Source organism: Eptesicus fuscus, chromosome 7 (assembly GCF_027574615.1).
Source record: "Eptesicus fuscus isolate TK198812 chromosome 7, DD_ASM_mEF_20220401, whole genome shotgun sequence".
Lineage (NCBI taxonomy): Eukaryota > Metazoa > Chordata > Mammalia > Chiroptera > Vespertilionidae > Eptesicus > Eptesicus fuscus.
In genome coordinates, this window is record NC_072479.1 from 93,519,825 (window position 1) to 93,540,730 (window position 20,906).

The 20,906-nt window shown below is 42.3% G+C and overlaps 1 protein-coding gene across 1 annotated transcript in view; it reads left to right on the top strand.

Annotated features, from left to right (window-relative positions):
* DRAM1 (DNA damage regulated autophagy modulator 1) overlaps positions 1-19,214 on the top strand; it is a 37,089-nt gene extending 17,875 nt beyond the window's left edge. Inside the window, exons 3-7 of the mRNA XM_008144756.3 lie at positions 2,664-2,806; positions 8,300-8,477; positions 13,993-14,051; positions 17,748-17,840; positions 18,750-19,214. Of these exons, the coding sequence (XP_008142978.1) occupies positions 2,664-2,806; positions 8,300-8,477; positions 13,993-14,051; positions 17,748-17,840; positions 18,750-18,794 (518 nt within the window). The 3' untranslated portion in view covers positions 18,795-19,214. The remainder of the gene's footprint in view (positions 1-2,663; positions 2,807-8,299; positions 8,478-13,992; positions 14,052-17,747; positions 17,841-18,749) is intronic.
* Positions 19,215-20,906: the final 1,692 nt, after the last annotated feature.

Below are 20,906 nucleotides of genomic sequence, written 5' to 3' on the forward strand. Positions count from 1 at the left end.
TTCAGTGCAGTCGGGAGGTTTTGTTTTCCTCCCGCATGAGAAAGCTAGTTGCGTGTTAGCTGCCAGCCCTCTCCATGTGCTGCAAGTAAGCCAGCCACGTATTCAGCCGCCTGCCCTTTCCTCTCACACGGATCTCCGCACCTCCACAGCTCCTGAGTCTCAGTGTCCTTTTCTCTTTCCTTCTAGTTGTAGAATTTCCACTCAGCCAGCTTTCCGGTGGTTCTGGACAATGTCCGCTCTATCTTCCAGTTGCAGTTGTAAAATTGTTGTGCTGGGCAGCAGTATAGGTGTTTACCTTATGCCTCCATCTTGGTTTCTCCATGATTTTCCTTTTCAGTCCCACAAGTACCCCTGAGGGACAGTTGATAGGATACAACCCTCTCATGAGTAATTAATGTAATAATGGAAAAGCTCACTACTAGGGAGTGATCCTGGTCTGCTGATATAACACAGAGAGCTCTCTCTCTTAGTCCTTTTAAAAGCCCCCACCCTATGGAACAAGCAGGTGTTTGCCAGGGACACTTCTGTCCCTCTCTACTGGCACAGGTGGGAGGGGACAGAGGTTCTGGAAACTCTACCTAGTGACTTGGCACCTTTGGAATGTGTTCATCCTTGGCAGAGAGAAAGTTTCACCCCGTCACCCATTTGTGGTCTTCCCCACCCAAGGTTTTGGGGGTGAGCAAGGGGAGGTAGACGCAGTCCATCAATCTGAGTGCTCTCTTACACCATCCTTGCCCAGGGTCCCAGTTAAAAAGATAGGTTATTTTGTCACCAGCAAGTGATAAATATGATTTTTGCTTTTAGGCAAGGCAGAATCTGACACGAATGTCTTTGTTTAAAAGTTTATGGTAAATGATTAGCTTTTAGCCTGTTTTTATTTTTTTTAAATATATTTTTATTGATTTCTGAGAGGGAGGGAAAGGGAAAGATAGAAACATCAATAATGAGAGAGAATCATTGATCAGCTGCCCCATACCAGGATTGAGCCTGTAACCTGGGCATGTGCTCTGACTGGGAATCGAACCATGACCTTCTAGTTCATAGGTCGATGCTCAACCACTGAGCCATGCTGATCAGGCATGTTTTTAAAATTCAGCACAAATATTATGGCCATTACACTATTTCAGTACATAGAGATCTACTTTGTTCTTTTAACACATACATGATCTTGAACTCATGGATGTATTATAAATTATTTAGTCAGTCCCCTTTGTTAAATACTTAGGCTATTTCTGATTTTGGAATTTAAAATGCTAAAGTTAATATCCTTTTAAACATATCTTTGCATATATATATGTATATATATGTATATATATATATACATATATATATATATATGAGTTTCTCTATAAGATAAATTTATTGAGTTAAAGGGAATGAAGATCTAAAATTTTGATAGCTATCCATTTATTCAGCATTCCTGACTAAGTGCCGACTATGTGACAGGCTTGTGCTTAGTTCTTTAATCATCAAATTGACATATTTGAGTAGAAAATGAAAACTTCTACGTGATAAAAGATACAAGAAACAGAATTAAAGACAAACACAGAAGCAGAAGAAAACTTGTAATATTTATTAGAGCAGACAATAGACAAATGTACATAATGTATAAAAAGCAGCTACAGATTAAAAATGAATAGACCACACGGTTGGTGTGGCTCAGTGGTTGAGTGTCGACCTATGAACCAGGAGGTCACAGTTTGATTCCCAGTCAGGTCACATGCCTGGATTGTGGGCTCAGGCCCCAGTAGGGGGTGTGCAGGAGGCAGCCTATCAATGTTTCTCTCTCATTATTGATGTTTCTAACTTTTCCTTCTTCTCTGAAATATATATATATATATATTTTTTTTTTTAAATGAATAGATCAACTCAAGAGAAAATACAAAAAAATTGTAAACATGCAATTTTCATAAGAAGACATGCAAATGTCAGTAGGCATACTGAAATTTGCTCAATCTCACTATCAGAGAAATGCAAAGTAAACCAACAGGTGGCTATTTTTCAGTCATTAGATTTCCAACCATTAAAAAGGCACGAGCATACAGAATTGCTTTCAAGCTTTGCTCTGGGAGTATAAATCGCTACAGTCTCGGAACAATTTTGCGATACTTCTTGGCATTTTAGGCACAGTTTTTTGACCCAGTAATACCACTTCTAGGAATTTGTCTTTCAGAAGCACTGAAAGTGGGATAAAGACAAGGATGTTCATTGAACATTGCTTGGAATAGGAAATACACAGAAACGATGTAGAAATCTGTCATTAGGAGGAGAATGAAATAAATGTGGCATCTCACTATATACCAAGATGGGACCCTTAAACATGATGAGATAGACCTATTTGTACTGACATGGCAAGATCTCGATGGCACATTTTTAAGTGAAAAAAGGCAAGTCACAGAACAATATGTGCACAATAGCGTTTATGTGAAAAGAATAACAGCCAAGAGGGTGTGTGTGTGTGTGTGTGTGTGTGTGTGTGTCCCCACCACATTGTGGGGAGAGCAAGATGGGGTGAGGAAGGACAGGGGTGGGCATATCGGGAGACTATTGCAATTAGGAAAGTGAAAATACAAACTTTAAAAAAAGCAATACGAAATGTTTCTGTGTTTTTCCTTCAAAACGGTCAAATAAAAAAAATTCACTACTGTACCTTTCTTTCTCAGGTGCAGCCACAATGTACACAAGATACAAAATAGTGGAAAAGCAGAATCAGACCAGCTACTTCAGCACTCCTGTTTTTAACTTGGTGTCCTTAGTTCTGGGATTGGTGGGATGTATCGGAATGGGCATTGTTGCCAATTTTCAGGTATGACCTGAAGTTTTTTTGGTTATGGGGGTGATGGAGTTTGTGTGTCCGGAAGAGAGAAGCAAGAATACAAGAGTCAAGCTTGTGCTTGTATAGCTATCAACTAGTTGATGTGTTTATTAAAATGGGTTAATTTGCTTTTTAGAAACAAATACCATTTAAAACACAGTCCCATCTGGTGTTTGGGAGTGATGGGGGGCATGTGTGCATTAGTGAGAGAGAGAGAGAGACAGAGAGAGAGAGAGAGAGAGAGAGAGAGAGAGAGAGTGCTTTGAGCGAAGCTGTAGGCTTTGCATTGCTCCATGTTCTCAGTGATGTGGTTGATGTGTTGGGAGAATGACTTCAGCCACTGTGATGACTTCACTGTGTGTGAAAACATTTGTGTATGAGTATGTGTGTGTCTGTGTGTGTGTACTGATTTTACAGTTTGAACCTCTCGTGTTAAAGTCAAACAACGGCACCTGATCTCTTCCTTTCCCAGAATAGGACATAGGTCCCTGGAAGTGAAATAATTTGCTCAGGGTTCCTTAGCTAATTAGTTGCCGAGCCAAAATGTAGCCCAGCTAGAGCCAGTTACCTTACATGACGACTACTGAGGAGTCTGCTTGATATAATCTTATGGTGTCAGGTGTTCGGAAAACACCCTACTTGTTTTCTAATTTGTGGATTCCTGTTCATTCTGAGATCTCTTTCAAGAAAACATGGGACCTACTTAGCTACAGAGACAATGTTTAATATTTTAAAAACATTTGTTGTGTTTAAATTAGTACTAATTATAATAGTACCCAGCCCCTAGAATTATTGCAAGGATTGGGTGAGATAATGTATGGTAACCAGTGGTCTGTACTTGGGGGTCATCATGGGTTCATCTTTACAGGCTAACACTAGGGTGGTCCTGCTCTCTCCATCACTGTTGTCTCCTGTGACAGCAGACAGGAAGTTATTCCAGGACTTTTGTTCAGCCCAGGGGTACTCCTTTGTTTAATTTACTTTACTTTATCATTATGATTATTTCTAATGTGTCATTTTTAAATGCATCTTTATTGTTGAAAGTATTACAGATGTCCCTCTTTTTTTCTCCCATTGACCCCCTCCTCTCCACATCCTTCCCCTCCCCAGGCCTTCTCCCGACTATTGTCCATGTCCATGGGTTATGCATATATGCATATAAGTTCTTTGGTTGATCTCTTCCTTCTGAGAATCCTCATGCTATTGCATGCTTCCATGTCATATTATTTTGTTCATTAGATTCCACATATGAGTGAGATCATGTGATGCTTGTCTTTCTCTGACTGGCTTATTTCATTCAGCATAATACTGTCCAGGTCTCTCCATGCTGTCGCAACAGTTAAGAGATTCTTCCCTTTTACAGCTGCAAAGTATTCCATTGAGTAAATGTGCTACAGCTTTTTTATCCACTCATCTACTGATGGGCACTTGGGCTGTTTCCAGATCTTAGCTGTTGTAGGTAATGCTGCTATGAACATAGGGGTGCATATATTCTTTCTGATATTGGTGTTTCAGGCTTCTCAGGATATATTCCTAGAAGTGTTATCATTGGGTCAAATGGCAGTTCCATTTTTAATTTTTTTGAGGGAACTCCACACTGTTTTCCGTAGTGGCTGTACCAGTCTGCATTCCCACCAGCAGTGTACTAGGGTTCCTTGATTATTAGAGGAAAGACTAGGTCTCTATGGTATAGAGCAGTGATTTTCAGCCTTTTTCATCTCATGGCACACAAACTAATTACTAAAATTCTTTTTGCCAATCTGATAAAAAAAAATAGGTATACTTTAGATTCATTCACATTGGATGACTATCATTGTGTTGGTTGTTAACTTTTTTAAAAATTTTACAATCTAAGGGAAAAGAAGTCAGTGCCCCTGACTAAATAGTCAGGTATTGCATGTTTTAAAAATTCTGTCATGGCACACCAGTTGAAAATAGCTGGTGTAGAGAGACAGAGAGAGAGGTGAGGGGGAAGAGAGAGAGCTCACTTTCCTATCTTATTTTCCCTCTGTGGTGAAATCAGACACTGCTGCAATGCATGGTTGCCCGTGACATTTCCCACATGGTAGAGACTCTGTGACATTTCCTTATGCTTTATGACCGTATTCATTTTGTTTCTCATAACATGTACTGGAAATTTTCTACGTGACATGACAGCATTCAGTGCTCTAACTCATACAATTCTAATGACAACTTTCGAAGATAGGTAGTATAGTTTTCCTCATTCTCAATGGCGAAGTGGAGGCCCAGAGAGGTGAATACTTACCCAAGATCATAGGAGTAGTAAAGGCAGAAGTGGCCCTTGCATCGAAGCAGTCTGTCCTGAACCTGTGGGAAAGAGGTAACCTCATTGCTACCAGGAGGAAACCTCTGGGAGAAAAAAGCATGTCAAGATTCACAGAGTTGCAGCATCAGAAAGCATGATGAGCCAAAACCGGTTTGGCTCAGTGGATGGAGCGTCGGCCTGCGGACTGAAGGGTCCCAGGTTCGATTCCGGTCAAGGGCATGTGCCTTGGTTGCGGGCACATCCCCGGTGGGGGGTGTGCAGGAGGCAGCTGATAGGTGTTTCTCTCTCATCGATATTTCTAGCTTTCTATCCCTCTCCCTTCCTCTCTGTAAACAATCAATAAAAAAAAAAAAAAAAGAAAGCATGATGAAAAAAAAAGGGGGCGGGGGGAGGGGAGACACCTGGAATGATATCCTTTGTCTAGTACGCGTGGATAGAAATTGTTCAGCAGGGAATAGTAGGCACTGTCTGATATCCTAATTACTTTATTCTCCAAATCATTCAACATTGTTAGTGATACACCTGTCGATTTTTAAGCCACAAAGGGCAGACTTTCAGAAGAAAACTTAGATGGTTAGATAATTGGACTCTTGGTTCTCTTAAAGGCTCCCATGACACGATTACATTTTCACAAAACCCAGAAATAGAATCGGTAACTTTCCTGAGAGCAAAGTGTTTGCCTTGTCATTGTTCCCATCTTGACAACTTCCTTGTTTGACATCCTGTAATTCATTTTCGGCAGGCCATGAGCAAACCAACTTGAGCTGTTACCTTGAGAAGAAGGAGAGATGTGAGGGCAGGAGAGAGCCTTGGTGGGATTTCCCTGAGTAGGAAGTAAATTGTGTTCATCTGAAGTTCACAGATAGCTCCCTTTCCTGGGCTGGTGGGTGGGATGGCTACGTTTAGGTATGTCCTCACCAGTTTCTGCCTCTGCTGTACTTTTCCTCGAGAAGTTTCCTTTTTGAAAAGTCATGTTTTCTAAGGTCGAACACTCTCAATATCCTAGTTTTCTCTCTTTTTACTCAGTTTTCAATTAACCAGAGAGTTTTGCAAAAGAGATCCCAAAAGAGCACCAGGTTTTCATCTTATCCTCAGTCCAAGATTCATGTCAGATCTAAGAATCATTTCCCTTCAAAAGGCATTTTTGATAAGCGAGTTTGTGCTCCACAGGCCAGATACAGCTCCGTGATCTGGAACTGTCAGGGTTAACGTGGGGCCTGTGCAGTTTGCAGATTAAGATCCTACAGGAGTGTTGACTTGGGTCTAGGCTGAGGAAGCAAATCCCCTGACAGTGCTGGTGGGAGGGAAAAAGTCCGTAAATTCAGAATGTTGACTTAGCGTGGAAAAAAAAAGTGGAGTGGAAAGAACCAGGATTCTCAGAAGATTATTCCTGGAAATGACTCAGCAGTAGATGCCTTGCTTTTTGTTTATTTTCCCTTGACCAAATGTGCCTAACTAACATTCAAGGGGTGAAAAGAACTTGTTTTTCTTAATTTTTTTGTTTGTTTGTTGTTTAATATTGTTTTCTCCCCAGTTTTGAGATATCATTGACATATTACATTGATATAGTGCAAGGTATATAACATAGTGATTCGATATATGTATACAGTATACTGTGCAATGATTAAACATAAGTTTAGTTAACATTTATCACCTCCCATAGTTACTTTTTTTCCGTGTGAGGAGCACTTTTAAGATTTACTCTCTCTGAAAAAAAATTTGCTATCTTAGCAATTTTTGAAAATACACCTTTATTCAATATAGTCACCATGCTGAACATTACATATAACTGAGACATTTTTCCTTTTATTTTTATTTTTTAAATTTATTTAAATATATTTTTATTGATTTCAGAGAGGAAGGGAGGGAGAGATTCAATGATTCAGTGAGATTCATTCAGAGATTCAGTGAGAGAGAATCATTGATTGGCTGCCCTCATATGTCCCCCACTAGGGATTGAGCCCACAACCAGGGCATGTGCCCTGACTGGGAATTGAACCATGACCTCCTGGTTCATAGGTCGATGCAGTATGTTTTTTTGTGTGAACAGTCTGGATGAAGAACACAGTGGGGCTATGGAAACCTGGGTGGTCAAAGAAAAGTCTGGAAAACAGGTGTGGACAATGAGTTGTGGCCAAAATCAGGCTTTCGTGGACAATACTTTAACTTGCCCCTTTGCAAAACTCAAAATTGTACGTTCAAGTAGGGACTCAGTCATTCAATCTAAATGTCATTGTTGTGCCGGAAGGTAGGTGCCCATTGAACATTTGAACACTTTAAGCTCCTTTCAAATGTTCAATGGGCACAGAGCTTAAAGTGAGCTCTTTGATGGCTCCCAATGACCACATTTGGGGTAACGCCAGGCTTTCTGCCTAGACTGGATATAGGGGCTGCCTTCCTGTTGAAATGACTGGGGGCCAGGGACTTGATTTGAAGTTGTCTTAGCATTGCAAGAGCAGTTTTTTTAGATTTGGGGTAGCTTGGGAGGGACAAATAGAGATTAGTGGGGAGCAGGGAGCCTAAAAACCCCAAGCACCCGTGGCACTTTTGCATACTTTTGTATGCAGTTTATCAAATAAGCTGCATTGCAGACCTGCAAGGCAGAAATTAATACACCCATTTTACAGATCAGAAATTGAGGTTTTAAACTAAGGTTCCAGTGGTGGAGTCAAGATTTTTTTACTCAGGTCAGCCAGACTCCACCGCCCACCATACCCCACTTTGCCCCTCTAAGGTAGACGTCACTCTGTCCTCATCCCACACGCCCAAGCTTGTGTGGAACATTTACTTCATTGTGCAGGGAGTCTTTTCTCTTGGTAATCTTGTTCAAGCAGCCACATTTTCTTTCTTTCTTTTTTAAAAAACAGATTTTTATTGATTTCAGAGAGGAAGAGAGAGGGAGAGAGAGAAACATCAACAATGAGAGAGAATCATTGATTGACTGCCTCCTGCAGGCCCCACACTAGGGATCGAGCCCGCAACCCAGGCATGTGCCCTGACCGGGAATCAAACCCAGGACCCTTCAGTCCACAAGCCAACGCTCTATCCACTGAGCCAAACCAGCGAGGACCTTCTTTTCCATTTGGGGTCATCTGTGACAGTGGATGGCTTCCGATAGCCCAGAGGGAGGAGGGAGTGCTCAGATCACGGTGTGGACAGACCCACTTGGAATAACATACATGTGTCTTTCTCCCTAGGAGTTAGCGGTCCCTGTGGTCCATGATGGCGGTGCCCTTCTGGCCTTTGTCTGCGGCGTGGTGTACACACTCCTGCAATCCATCATCTCCTACAAGTCATGTCCTCAGTGGAACACCCTCTCCACCTGCCGCGTACGGATGACCATCTCTTTCATTTCCTGCGCAGCTGTCATCCCCAGTATCCTTTTCACATCTGTCAGTGTCCTTACAAGCTTGACACCTTCCCCTGCCCGCCCCCCAGCAAAAAAGCATGAGAAAAGCAAAGGTTAACGGCCAAGTTTCCATATACTTCAGAAGAACCATTGGGAGAAACGTGTAAATCATTGAGAATATGTCTCAACTTGGTCAGCTTAGATAAAAACAATGTTGAGGGAAAAGAATGGTATGAAAGGAGGCTGGGAAGATGTCGGGAAATGTCAGTTTCTGTTTACTTTCCTTCCACCGGGGTCAGTTTTAACAGCCATGTAAAATATTTGTTTTTCTTTGGAGTACTTGGCTAAAGACATCAAATATTGACCTTGTACTTAAAGGAATAGCTCTGTGAAGTCCTAGGAGCTCAGACTCTTTCTTCTCAATGGCTGTAGGTGATTTGATGTTTTCATTTACTCATCCACATTAAGAGGTTTTTAAAAGCTTTTTATTATCTATTTCCAAGTCAATTAAAGTACAGGTAGCCTTTTCTTTTTACCACTGATTTTATTTTCAAAATTTTATCTCATTTTGTAATTCAACGTGAAAAGAAAAAAATCTATCAATCACATTTGTATGTTCTGATTTAGAGGAAATGAAAACGCTCTCTCTCTGTCTCTCTCTCTTTCTCGGCATTAAACAAAGAACATAAAAAAGCTGTGGTCTCCAAGGGGTGAAATATTTCCCATCTTTTGAAATACCATTTGCACTCCTATCGGAGAAAGCTGCAGAGTCATGAAAAAGGGTGATTATGTTACAGGAAAATGGGAACTATTCTGTTAGCCATGTTGTTCGTTTGGGTTGGCCTGTGGTATAAAGTGGGCAAGCTTGAGTGACAGTGTATCATGTGCTTCTGCTATTAAGCTCTGCATTGCTCTTTTGAGATAGAAGCTCTACAAAATGCGAAGTCTGTGCATGGTCTTGGGGTTTGTTTTGTTTTCATTTTGGGGAAGGAAATTTTTAATTACAAAATTTGTAAGCACAGAGGAAACAAATCTTACCAGTAGTATTGAGAAATTTAACGACAAAATATATACCCTGGTTCCTAAGGTAGTTCCTTCTCAGTTTTCTTGTTCTCTTTATGGATTGAAGACATTCATGCTTTCTCTTCAAATACATTTCCTTCAGACCTTTAGCCTGAAACCTTCCCTTGCTTTTAACTCTGGAGACAGATCTCTAAATATTAAAATCAGAGAGAGTTTTAGCACAATAATCATTTCAGGCCTCAGAGTTTCGAATTCTATGAGTTCCTGTTTCTAGAAGTTCTTAGCCATGCCAAGGGATTGCAGCCCCACACAGAAGCAGGGTATGTCCCTGTATCACGTGACCTTGAACAAATTCTTCATATAGAAAAGTCTTTGGCATTAAACATGGTATTTATATTCTCTTACAAAAATTTCAAAGCATCTTTAAAATGCCTTTGTTTCTCTTTACTGTAGTATTTCTGTGAAACGGCCTCATTTACCTACTGAAGAAACTGAGGCACATTAGAGTTAGGCTTCTAGGCCTTTCCTGGTGAACTCTGTCTTGCGCCAGCTTCTACAGCGTTACTTTCACAAAATAACAGCACAAGGTCCAGGTTCCCTTGCTTGAGACATGTGCTCTGAGAGTCACCAAGACTGCACTGCTTCCTGTCCTCTGCTTTTGCCCCCTGCCCTTCTCCTGGCTGAATACCACCCCCTCCACCTTGTCTTTCTGGCCAATATGGTAGCCACAGGCCATGTGTAGCTATTGTGAACTTGAAATGTGGCTAGTCTGTGTTGAGACAGGTTATGATGTAAACCATACCCCAGATTTCAACGACTTAAAAAAAAAAAAGAGTAAAATATCTCATTAATAATTATTTGTATTATTACACGTTGAACTGGTAATATTTTTTTTATCTATTGTGTTCAAGGAGCTATGTCATTAAAATTAAATTTCATTTGTTGTTTTTTAGTTTTCTTAAAATGTTGCTGTCAGCTCGAGAAACAATGCCAGAATGTTACTGGCAAATGGACCTCAGTTCAGCAACCTCAGTACTTGAGTTCTGGCTAATAAAGAATTCATAGCCAAGACTTAAATACAAGCAGAAGTTTATTTAGAAAGTCAAGAGGTAGAAGTGGAAGAAGTGAGCCAGCTGGGCTGCATGGGCTCAGAAACAAGCTACAGAGGCAGAGAACGCACCTTGGGGAAGGAGAGGGGGAAAGGCTCGGGTGTGTTCCCCAGAGAGCATGCACTGGGGAAAAAAGGGGGTGGGGAAAGGCCCTGATATGCTCAAGAAAGAGATAGAGAGAGGGAGGGAGGCTGGGTAAGAGGGAAGGAGAGAGAGTTGGGTCCTCCATCCAAGGGTTTTTATCCCCTCTTTAAAGGCAGGGATCTTAGGGGAGGTCCTAGGGAGGATCTCAATAGAATACTCATCAGCTTTTCCAGGTGTGTCCTTTCAGGGTCATGGTTGATAGGTGCCAGGGCAGGGGGTCAGTAGCCATCAAAGCTGGTCCTAATGTTAGCCATGCATTGCCCCTCCTGGCCTTACTGCTTTTCTGGGCCTGGAGCTGAGTCCTAGATGTTTTTTTCCAGTTTGACCAAAACTCTTGTCTCTGTGTTCAACACACCTGAGGCTGTGCTTCCAAAATCAGTTGATACGTGCCAGAACATCATTGTCCTGAGGACTTAATGCTTAAAGGAGTGGTTGTGCAAGGAGTCATATGAGACTATTCTCTGGCCCCCCTTGTTCCTCCTCTAAGTGTGTGTCGGGGTGGGGAGGGAAGGGGCGGTGGTCTGCCTCATGACTAGTGAGACCTGAAAGGCTCAATAGGGAAGGAAAGGTCACCCTGGGGTAAGGTCCCTGTTTTCCTAGTTTTGCTGGTTGCTAGGTACCCCGGGCTTTCTGCCCTGGTGACATTCCATACCTGGCCTATGGCTCCTAGTCTGCTCATGCCTGTCTGACTGCCTACTACACAGCAACTACAGTACATTTAACATTACACATGTGGCTGGCGTTGTATTTCTGTGGGGCAGCTCTGCTCTAGAGGGCTCCTCAAACTTCATAACTTAGAGTAAGTTCAACTCAGGGAAGGCCTCCCTGACTCCTCAATCCCCATTCCACTCTGAATTAATACTTTTCCCTCTGCCTTATCACAGTGCCCTGTTCTTGTCTGTCACGTGGCACAGCCCTGGGCTTCCTTCGACAAGACTGTGAGGTTTCTGGGAGTTGAGACCAAGTCCGTTTAGCCAGGGTTTCCCCCACCTCTTCCTTTTCCCCCTGCAGCATGGTACCTGGTGCCCAGAACAGGGAACTAAAAAACAAATAAATGAAAGAATTAAGAGACTTTAAAACTATTAGAAACAGAAGTATGGTCATAAAAGGGTTAGAGAATCTGCTATGCTTTATTTTAAAAAAACGGAGAAGTGTTCAGCATTGCAAACTATGGGGGTGGGGGTAGGGAGAGGAGGTGCTGACCCCGAATTTAGAGGAGGCTCTAAACTTGGCATTGAGGCAACACTTTGAATTTTTAACTTTTTAAGAGCATCTCAGTTCTCTCTCTTTTGCCTTAAAAGTTCAGTCAAATGAATGTCACTGCCTTTGTGCAGACCTTGCTGTCCACAGAGGGCAATGGACTCAGTGCCTGGCATTATTAGGTTGGCCCCAAGGTCAGGTGTAGGACATAACTCTTCGATTTTTAAAATACATTTTAATTTATTTCAGAGAGGAGGGGAGAGGGAGAGAGAGATAGAAACATTGATGATGAGAGAGAATCATTGATCAGCTGCCTCCTGCATGCCTCCTACTGGGATTAGCCCACAACCGGGACAAGTGCCCTGACCGGGAATTGAACTGTGACCTGCTGGTTCATCGGTGGATGCTCAACTACTGAGACATGCCAGCTGGGCATCTTGACCACTTTTTAATTATTGTTCAGTGTTATTAAATACACATAGTTGTATAACCATCACCACCATCCATTCCATAATTTTTTCATCTTGTAAAACAAAATCTACACTTATCCTACCTAATAATAGACAAATATGCAAATTGACCGTACCTTCGCTATGCCTGCGATTGGCCAGGAGGCGCCGGGGGGGCGGGACTTGGGGTGGCCTGGGTGGTCGATTGGGCCAGCGGGACGCTGAGCTCGCGTCACCAGCGGCAGCTCGAGCTCAGAGTCTGCGCCATGGCTGTGCTGCGGCACAGAAGGGGCCTCTGGGGCAGCGAGCTCACGTCCCACCGCGGACCATCAAAAGCGTGGGAGCTGGGTGCCTGTCCGCTCAGGCACCAGGCCTTTCAGAAGCCTTCGCTGCGCCGGAGGCTTCTGAAAGGCCTGGTGCACCAGCGGACAGGCACCCAGCTCCCCCGTGATCGAAAGCGAAAGCGTGTAGGGGACCCTACACGTGCATGATTCAATCATGCACTGGGCCTCTAGTCCTATATAATAAAATCCTAATATGCAAAGCAGAACAACCGGTTGCTATGATGCGCTCTGACCACCAGGGGGCAGATGCTCAACGCAGGAGCTGCCCCCTGGTGGCCAGTGTGCTCCCACAGGCACCGCTCATTACAGCCATGTTCATGGCAGCATTACTTATAATAGCTAAGGGCTCCAGAAGCCGGGTTCACAGCTGGCAAGTGCAGCAGTGGTGGCCATGGGAGCCTCTCCCACCTCCACTGTAGGTGGATGGTAAGGAACAAGGGGTCCCAGACTGTGAGAGCCCTGGACTGCAAGAGCCCTGGACTGCAAGAGGGATGTATCACTGCCTGATTAAGGCCGATTCCTGGCAGGCAGACATCCCCTGAGGGGTCCTGGACATCAAAAGGGTGAAGGCCGAGCTGAGGGGACTCCCCCAACCCCCGTGCACGAATGTCATGCATTTGGGCCTCTAGTTAAACAATAATTCCCTATTGTCCCCTCTCCCCAGGGTTTGAAACCACTGTTCTAGTGTCTTTATGATTTTGACTACTTAAGTACCTCATAAAAGTGAAATCATATAGTACTTATGTTTTCTAACGGGCTTATTACACTTAGCTTAATGTCTTCAAGGTTTATCTATATTTAACATATTGCAGGATGTCCTTCCTGAATAATATTCCATTGTATGTATATAGCACATTTTGCTTATCCATTCATCTGTCACCAGACACTTGGGTTGCTTCCAAGGTTTAGCTATTATAAGTAATGCTGCCATGAACATGGCTGTACAAATATCTCTTTAAAACTCTACTTTCAATTATTTGGGGTGTATACCCCAAAGTGGAACTGCTGTGTCATATCGTAATTCTATTTTTAATTTTTTGAGGAATCTCTGTACTGTTTTCCACAGTGGCTGCCCCATTTTACATTCCCACCAACAGTGCACAAGGGTTCCAACTTCTCCACATCTGCACCAACAGTTGTTTTCACAACCTAATGGGTGTGAGGTGAAACATGTTTAACACTGTGTAATTATACTATTAGAAGAATAATCTAGTCTTAACATTAAAGGACCTATTTTCTTCAGTACTTTCCTTAACACTCTCCTTTTTTTAGTGATTACCTGTGCTTCACTGATTTCCATAACCAAGCTGGAGTGGAATCCACAAGAAAAGGTAAAATTCAAGCCATTTTCAATATGAATGTCAAGACTGGTGGTATGAGACTGTGGCTGTGTGAAGCCTTCTTAGAAAGAAAGGATCACTGCCATTTCTTAGAACAAGTTGCAAAATATGAAGGAAGTAACTTACTGTCCAACTATTTGGCAATTCATGGATTGTAATTAGCTATTGGAGTAATCCCAAATGATTCCTGGGATTATTTTAAAAATTAAAAAAAATCTTTATTGTTGAGAGTATTACAGATGTCCCCATTTCCCCCCACTGTCCCCCTCCACCCGGTTCCCACCCTGCTTCAGGCCTTCATCACCCTACTATCTGTGTGCATAGGTAATGCAAAAGATCTTTGGGTAATCTCTTCCCACCACCCCCCCTTGCCTCTGAGGGAAGTAAATTGAAAGAATATTATTGGATGAACATTAGTTAGAAGAAATGCCTGGGATGGATTGAAGAGGAGGGAGCCCAGAGTTAGGATGACAGAGAAGGCAGTTCAGATTTCAAATCAAGATCAGCCTAGATTGATTGGGAGTAATAGGGGGAAAATATTTGACGAGCACTGGCACGTGACTAACATGAGAATGAAAGAACATGATGAATCAAAGAGGACTTCTTGGGCGAACCAAAGAATTTGTTCCCATGAACAGAGAGAGATAAGATCCCTGAGAGGATAGATTATTTCCTGGGGGACGTGGATGGATTTGGTTTCAGAATTGTTGAATTTGGGGCTATAATAAAACATCAAGGAGAAATGTCCAGTTGAACACATGGGACTGGACCTCTGGTGGGATTGAGAGCCATCAGAGCATAGGGTGGAGTGAGTGGTCATTTCCAGACCAAAGATCACAACACCCAGGACTGAATGTTCAGATGTGAGATGGACTTGTGCCATTAGATACTTACAGCGGTGGTTCATCTCGATGCCATATGGAGAATGAATGACACCCTGGAGAGAAGAGTTGGTGAAAGAATAGCAGGAGTGGGTGTTTGTTTTTTTGGTCTCTTTTAGGAACATTTTTTCAAGGGAGAGGTGGAGTTACTGATGTTATCCAAAATGCAGTTTCAGTTAGGAATGCTGGAGTTAAAAGCCAATTGCAGGAGGTTAAAAAAATGGTGAGAGGAGTCTTTCCTTTATCCAGCTGTCTGTGAACATTTAGAGGTGAGAGGGAGAGGAGAAATGAGATGATGAAGGCTATAGGGGAGAGCGTGGTCAGAGGATTCTGGCATACAATGGGAGTCTGCAGGAGATAGGGAAAGACTGAAGGTGCTGAGGAAGAGAATGATTCAGAAAAGTTTTATAAAACACTAGAGGCCCAGTGCATGGATTCATGCACTGGTGGGGTTCCTTGACCTGGCCTGTGCCCTCTCACAATCTTGCACCCCTCAGGAGATGTCGGACTGCCGGTTTCAGCCCTATTCCCACAGGCCAGGCTGAGGGACCCCACCGGTGCACGAATCCGTGCATCAGGCCTCTAGTATGCATATAAGATCTTTGGTTAAATTCTTCCTCCCCCGCCCTCTCCCTCCCACCCCCCCGCTCTGAGATTCATCAGTCTGTTCCATGTTTCCATGCTTGTGTGTTGAGCATCTGCCCCCTGGTGGTCAGTGGGCATTATAGCTACCTGTCAAAAGGTTGCTTAGGCATATGTATATATAGATTGCTTCCTGAGAGTGAGACCTCACAGCAGAGCAGCCTCAGGTGTACTTTACTTTTCAACCACTCGGGGGAGACCTTCCCCCACAAATCAAACAAAAATCAGCTGCTGGGAAGGGTTCATCAAAGCATATCCCCAGGCTGTTTAAAAAGCCTTTTTATTTTTCAATTCTTATTTAATCTTAAAAATGTTAAAAGTACCTGTTTTTATATTCACTCCATAAATTACCATGCCACTCTTAGATTGCCTTCTGTTCACAATATCAATAAATGAAAAGAAAGTCCTTTGCATTAATTCACTGAATGGAATAAGCATTTGGGTACTGCCTCAAATGAATGTGTACTGCTTTAGGGTTTTCATAATGCAGACTTGTGAGTTGACTAACTTGGTGGGGAGAGTGAGAATTAGAATGGCATGGTCTCATTTTATGGAGCAAGGAAATTAGAGCTTTGCCTGTACTCACACATGGGTAGTGGAGTCTGGACTTCTGGTTCAGCATACTTTCATTAACATCATTATAAAGAAATTTCTGCCAAAATTTTATAAGCCATCTTTATTGTCCCGGGATGATAAGGGCATGAGGCAGATCCCCTGGTTCTGTCACCAAAAGGGGGCAACTTCTGTTCTCTACCCCCTAGTGTGAGGTGGTCAGGTTCTCCCCAATGCGACCTGGATAAGGAGAGTGGGTGGATGGAGATGTCCTGGAAGGGGGAGTGTAAGGAGAGGTGTCTGAGATTTTGATGTTCCTCAATTAATCTTTGCGGATGAAAACTGGATCAAAGAAAGCTGTCATCATGGAACTGACTTGCAATCCAGTACCATTTGTTTATTCACATTTTTAATCTATAGCAGAAAGCAAAGTAGGGGGAGGGAGGTAAAATAACAAAAACCAACAGGTCATGGTTTGAAATCAGACTGATTTGGCAAATGGGCAACGTCAAAATGCAGGTGTTAGTTTTTACTTAGACGGAGTTTAAAAATGCTTTTTAAAAAGTTTCCATCATTTCAAAATCAGGAGATCACACACACACACACACACACACACACACACACACACACACTTCTGTTTTCACTTTTTACAAGCAACCCTGGTGTCATATTTTCCCATTTGGTGAAAATGGAATTGAGCTGGTAAGCATGGGCTTCCTCCCCACTTCCCTCTCTCTTTGCAACTATCAGTTCCATTGATTTTTATTAATCTCCTGGCTTCCATAGGCAGCTGACCTTGGGACCCAGTGAAAGCCATTCTCATTCTTGCTGCTCATTCTCTCCTTCCTGCTCCCAAGAAGATAGTGACTGTGTACAGATGTCTCATTAGCATTTGCCTTGTTGCTATGCTTACATATAATATTAAGCTGAACTATTTTCTGAACTGACATTTTCTGTAGCCCCAGAGAGCACAAAACCCGGTGGTGACAGTTAGCCAATTTCCTCTCGATACATACACTTCGTCTTTGGAAAACTTGGGGATTCCCAGCCTCTGGAGAGCAAGTCCTGCTCCGCATGGGAAGTTCTGCCTTCTGTGGAGTCCACACTGCCTTCCCAGTCCTAGCCATATTTTGGCCCTTCTTTTGCTTTTTGAAACTCTATAAACAAGCCTTTTTTTAAAAAAACAAACAAAAACATTTTTATTGATTTCAGAGAGAAAGGGAGAGGGAGAGAGAGATAGAAACATCAACGATGAGAGAGAATCATTGATCGGCTGCCTCCTGCACACCTTACACTGGGGATGGAGCCCGAAACACAGGCATGTGCTCTGACTAGGAATCGAACCTTGACCTCCTATTTCATAGGTTGACATTCAACCACTGAGCCACGCCTGCCAGGCTATAGACAAGTCTTAAAGCCTGAGCATAGAAGAGGGAGAAAGTACTTTGGGAATTATTGCACCCACGTTCTAACTGGGCAGGCGCCCTGTCATTCACCTGCACAACCTTGCTGCTATATTTGCTCCAGGGGTTGACTGATGCTCCCGGACAGCCTCCTCTGCTCGGAAATGCATCCTTTAGGCTAAATTGTGTTTCTTTCCCATTGCTGTTAGGATTATGCATATCACGTGGTGAGTGCGATCTGTGAATGGACAGTGGCCTTCGGTTTTATTTTTTACTTCCTAACGTTCATCCATGATTTCCAGGTAGGTATTTATCAATTTCAGTGTTATAAATTGCTGACAATTAGGATGGGAAAAATCCATAGAAAATTTCTTGCATAAAAAATAAGAGCATGATTTACCTTTCTTTTTATTATTACGTGTTTGGAAAAAATATGTATTGTGCAACTTAGTCTATTCCCGAAGGCATGCGGCTTTAACAGCTCTCCCAAACAATGAAGTTTCCAGTGTCCTCTGCCATTTGATGTTTATAGTTATACATCCTGATCTTTTTTTAGGTCTCATTTACTGGTTCCAAATGATATGTCTTTTTATGTTGTTTTATTTTATTTTTTATTGTTGACACTATTACAGATGTCCCACATTTTCCCCCTTTTTGCCCACCACCACCCATCCCCCACCCCTGGAGATACGTCTTTTTATTTCTTTAAATACTTTATTTATTGATTATTGATTTGAGAGAGAGAGAGAGAGAGAGAGAGAGAGAGAGAGAGAGGAGAGAGAGATAGAAACATCTATTTGTTGTTCCACTTGTTTATGCATTCATTAGTTGATTCTTGTATGTGCCTTAACCAGGGATCAAACCCACAACCTTGGTGTGTTGAGACACTGCTCTAACTAACTGAGCTACCCAGCCAAGGCCATATGTCTTTTGAAAAAATAAAAGTATGTTGTTGAAAAATGTCCCCAAGGCAGAGAGAAGGTGGAACCTTATTAGATTTGGCCACAGATAAAAACCTTACATTTTGAAACAAATGAGTTGGGACTAGCTAAAAATATATAGAAAGCCAAGAAACTTCTTGAGGACTCAACTCAAGCTTAGCAGCAGTCTTAATGAGGTCATGTCTTTGGGGCTGCACAGCTTTGGGGACTTGAATAGCTGGTACTGGACTTGCTGAACTTCTTTTAAACCTTTCTTTGCTTTTTTAATAGAGTGTCACCCTGAGGATATCCACAGAACTTAATAATGACATCTGAAGAAAGAGGAATGATATCTTACTCGTGGCAAGTCGCAGGCAGTTTCTAGACGTGGCACGGGGGACTGATCGGGTATGAATGCTGCCCTGTAGCGGGCAGGCATCGGTGGCACATCCAGGACTTGAATTTCACAAAGGCTTCCCAATAGTTGTCCTATTTCTAAAGGAATGTTTTCCTAAAGAATGTAGAGCACTTACGACATAGCAATGTTTTTATAATTTTCTAAACTGGTACTTTTTTTTATATTCACAAGTTCATTACACGAAAGATAAGGTGTTACGGAAAATGGAGAGCTCTTATTTTTGTACAGGTTCTGTTTTGTTGTTTCTTTGTGTGTGAGTGATTTCTGGAAATACACTAAATGAGGAATTTATTAACAAGTAACCTTGGGATATTTTGAGAATAAACTGTATAATTTCACATGAGGGCATTTGTACAATTCAATTGATAGTGATCATCAAGATTTAGTTAATAAAATAACACTAGCTATGACACTGATTTTTAAATGAACTAAATAAGCAAAATGCTTCTATCAAAAAGCCTTAATACCACCATACACATTAACGCTCCACAGCAGACCTCAGTTTTGAACTTCTGCCTTGCTCACTAGAGCCAGAGGCTTTTCCTTTGCTGCTGATTGGCAGTTTGTAATGTGCATACTTTAAAAAAAATACATTTTTTAAAAATTGATTTCAGAGAGAGGAAGGGAGAGGAAGAGAGGGATAGAAACATCAAAGATGAGTGAGAATCATTGACTGGCTGCCTCCTGCACATTCCCTATTGGGGGATTGAGCCTACAACCTTGGCATGTGCCTTGACAGGGAATTGAACTGTGACCTCCTGGTTCATGGGTCCATGCTCTGCCATGGCTAGGTGGGATGATTCAGCAGTGCTGGTTAGAAATCACAAACCTTTCAACAGCAGAGTAACATGGAGGTGAGCAGCTAAAGGGAAAACCTCCCCGGATTCGGGTTGAGCAAAGAGGGAAAGTGAGTCTCAGGGACATTCATGGAAGGCGGCATTATGGGAAGGAGACTTGCACTTAATACCAAACCTCTGCCAAGTTATGACAGACCCAGGAATGGTTATCAGGTCCCCGCTGTGGAGCACTGAGCGGATACACGGTTTGTCCCATGCTGTGGGTCCCCATGATCACCCTGGAACTGGAAGACTGATCAAAGCTATGTCGAGCAGTTGTTCTTCCGAAGGGAGGAGGAATGCCACCTGCCTTTACCATGGAAACTGTAGTTCATGGTTGGTCTCACTTTGGACAGACTTGTTATCAGCACCTCATTATGCATGGTCTTTCACTTTCCCACATCTCTCTGCGAGAGCAGATTGGGAGCTCCTTGAGGGCAGAGTATGTGCCTTACTCGTTATCCTTATAACTCCAGCATTTAACCAGGCACCTCCTGGTACACTGTAGGTGCTTAATAGTCAGTCGTTGACTGCATGAATGAATGAGTGAACACATAAAGGAATGACTAGGGATAGTTGTAGTGCTGCCTACTGAGATTTACTCTGTTCGCCAGTTAAGTGATGAATCGAGAGTTGTTGACTGCTTTTGTTTCATGTACTGTAAACATTTCAATTGTTTGGGCTTCTCTATTCTCTGACAACTTACTTCACGCTGGATAGTTATCACAGAAATTGTTACCTGGGCTAGACAAAATGGTATACCTGGCCTGGCCAACGAGAAGGCCAAAACTCACTCCAGACAGCCACTTTCTGCTGATCCCATACAACCTTTAAGCTTGGTCTGTTCCACATTTCGGTATTATTTTTCACTTCCAAGAACTTGCATTTCCTTGGACTTCATGGCGGAAAGAGTCAAATAAAATGAAGTATTTCTTTATTTTAGCAGTTTGTGTCTCTGTTAAATTATAATATGTCGCCTGGGTACAACAATGATAGGTATTTATCAGGGAAACAATTCTAGCGCTTTTGGATTTTATAAAGGTTTAATTTAAACCTTACATTTTCTTAATTTATGTAACATTGCATGAATGGTTTATCTTTGTAGAGATTCATTTTGTTATTTCATTTTTTTGAAGTTATGGTTCACATTTAATATTACTTTATATTAGTTTCAGATGTATGGTATAGTAGTTA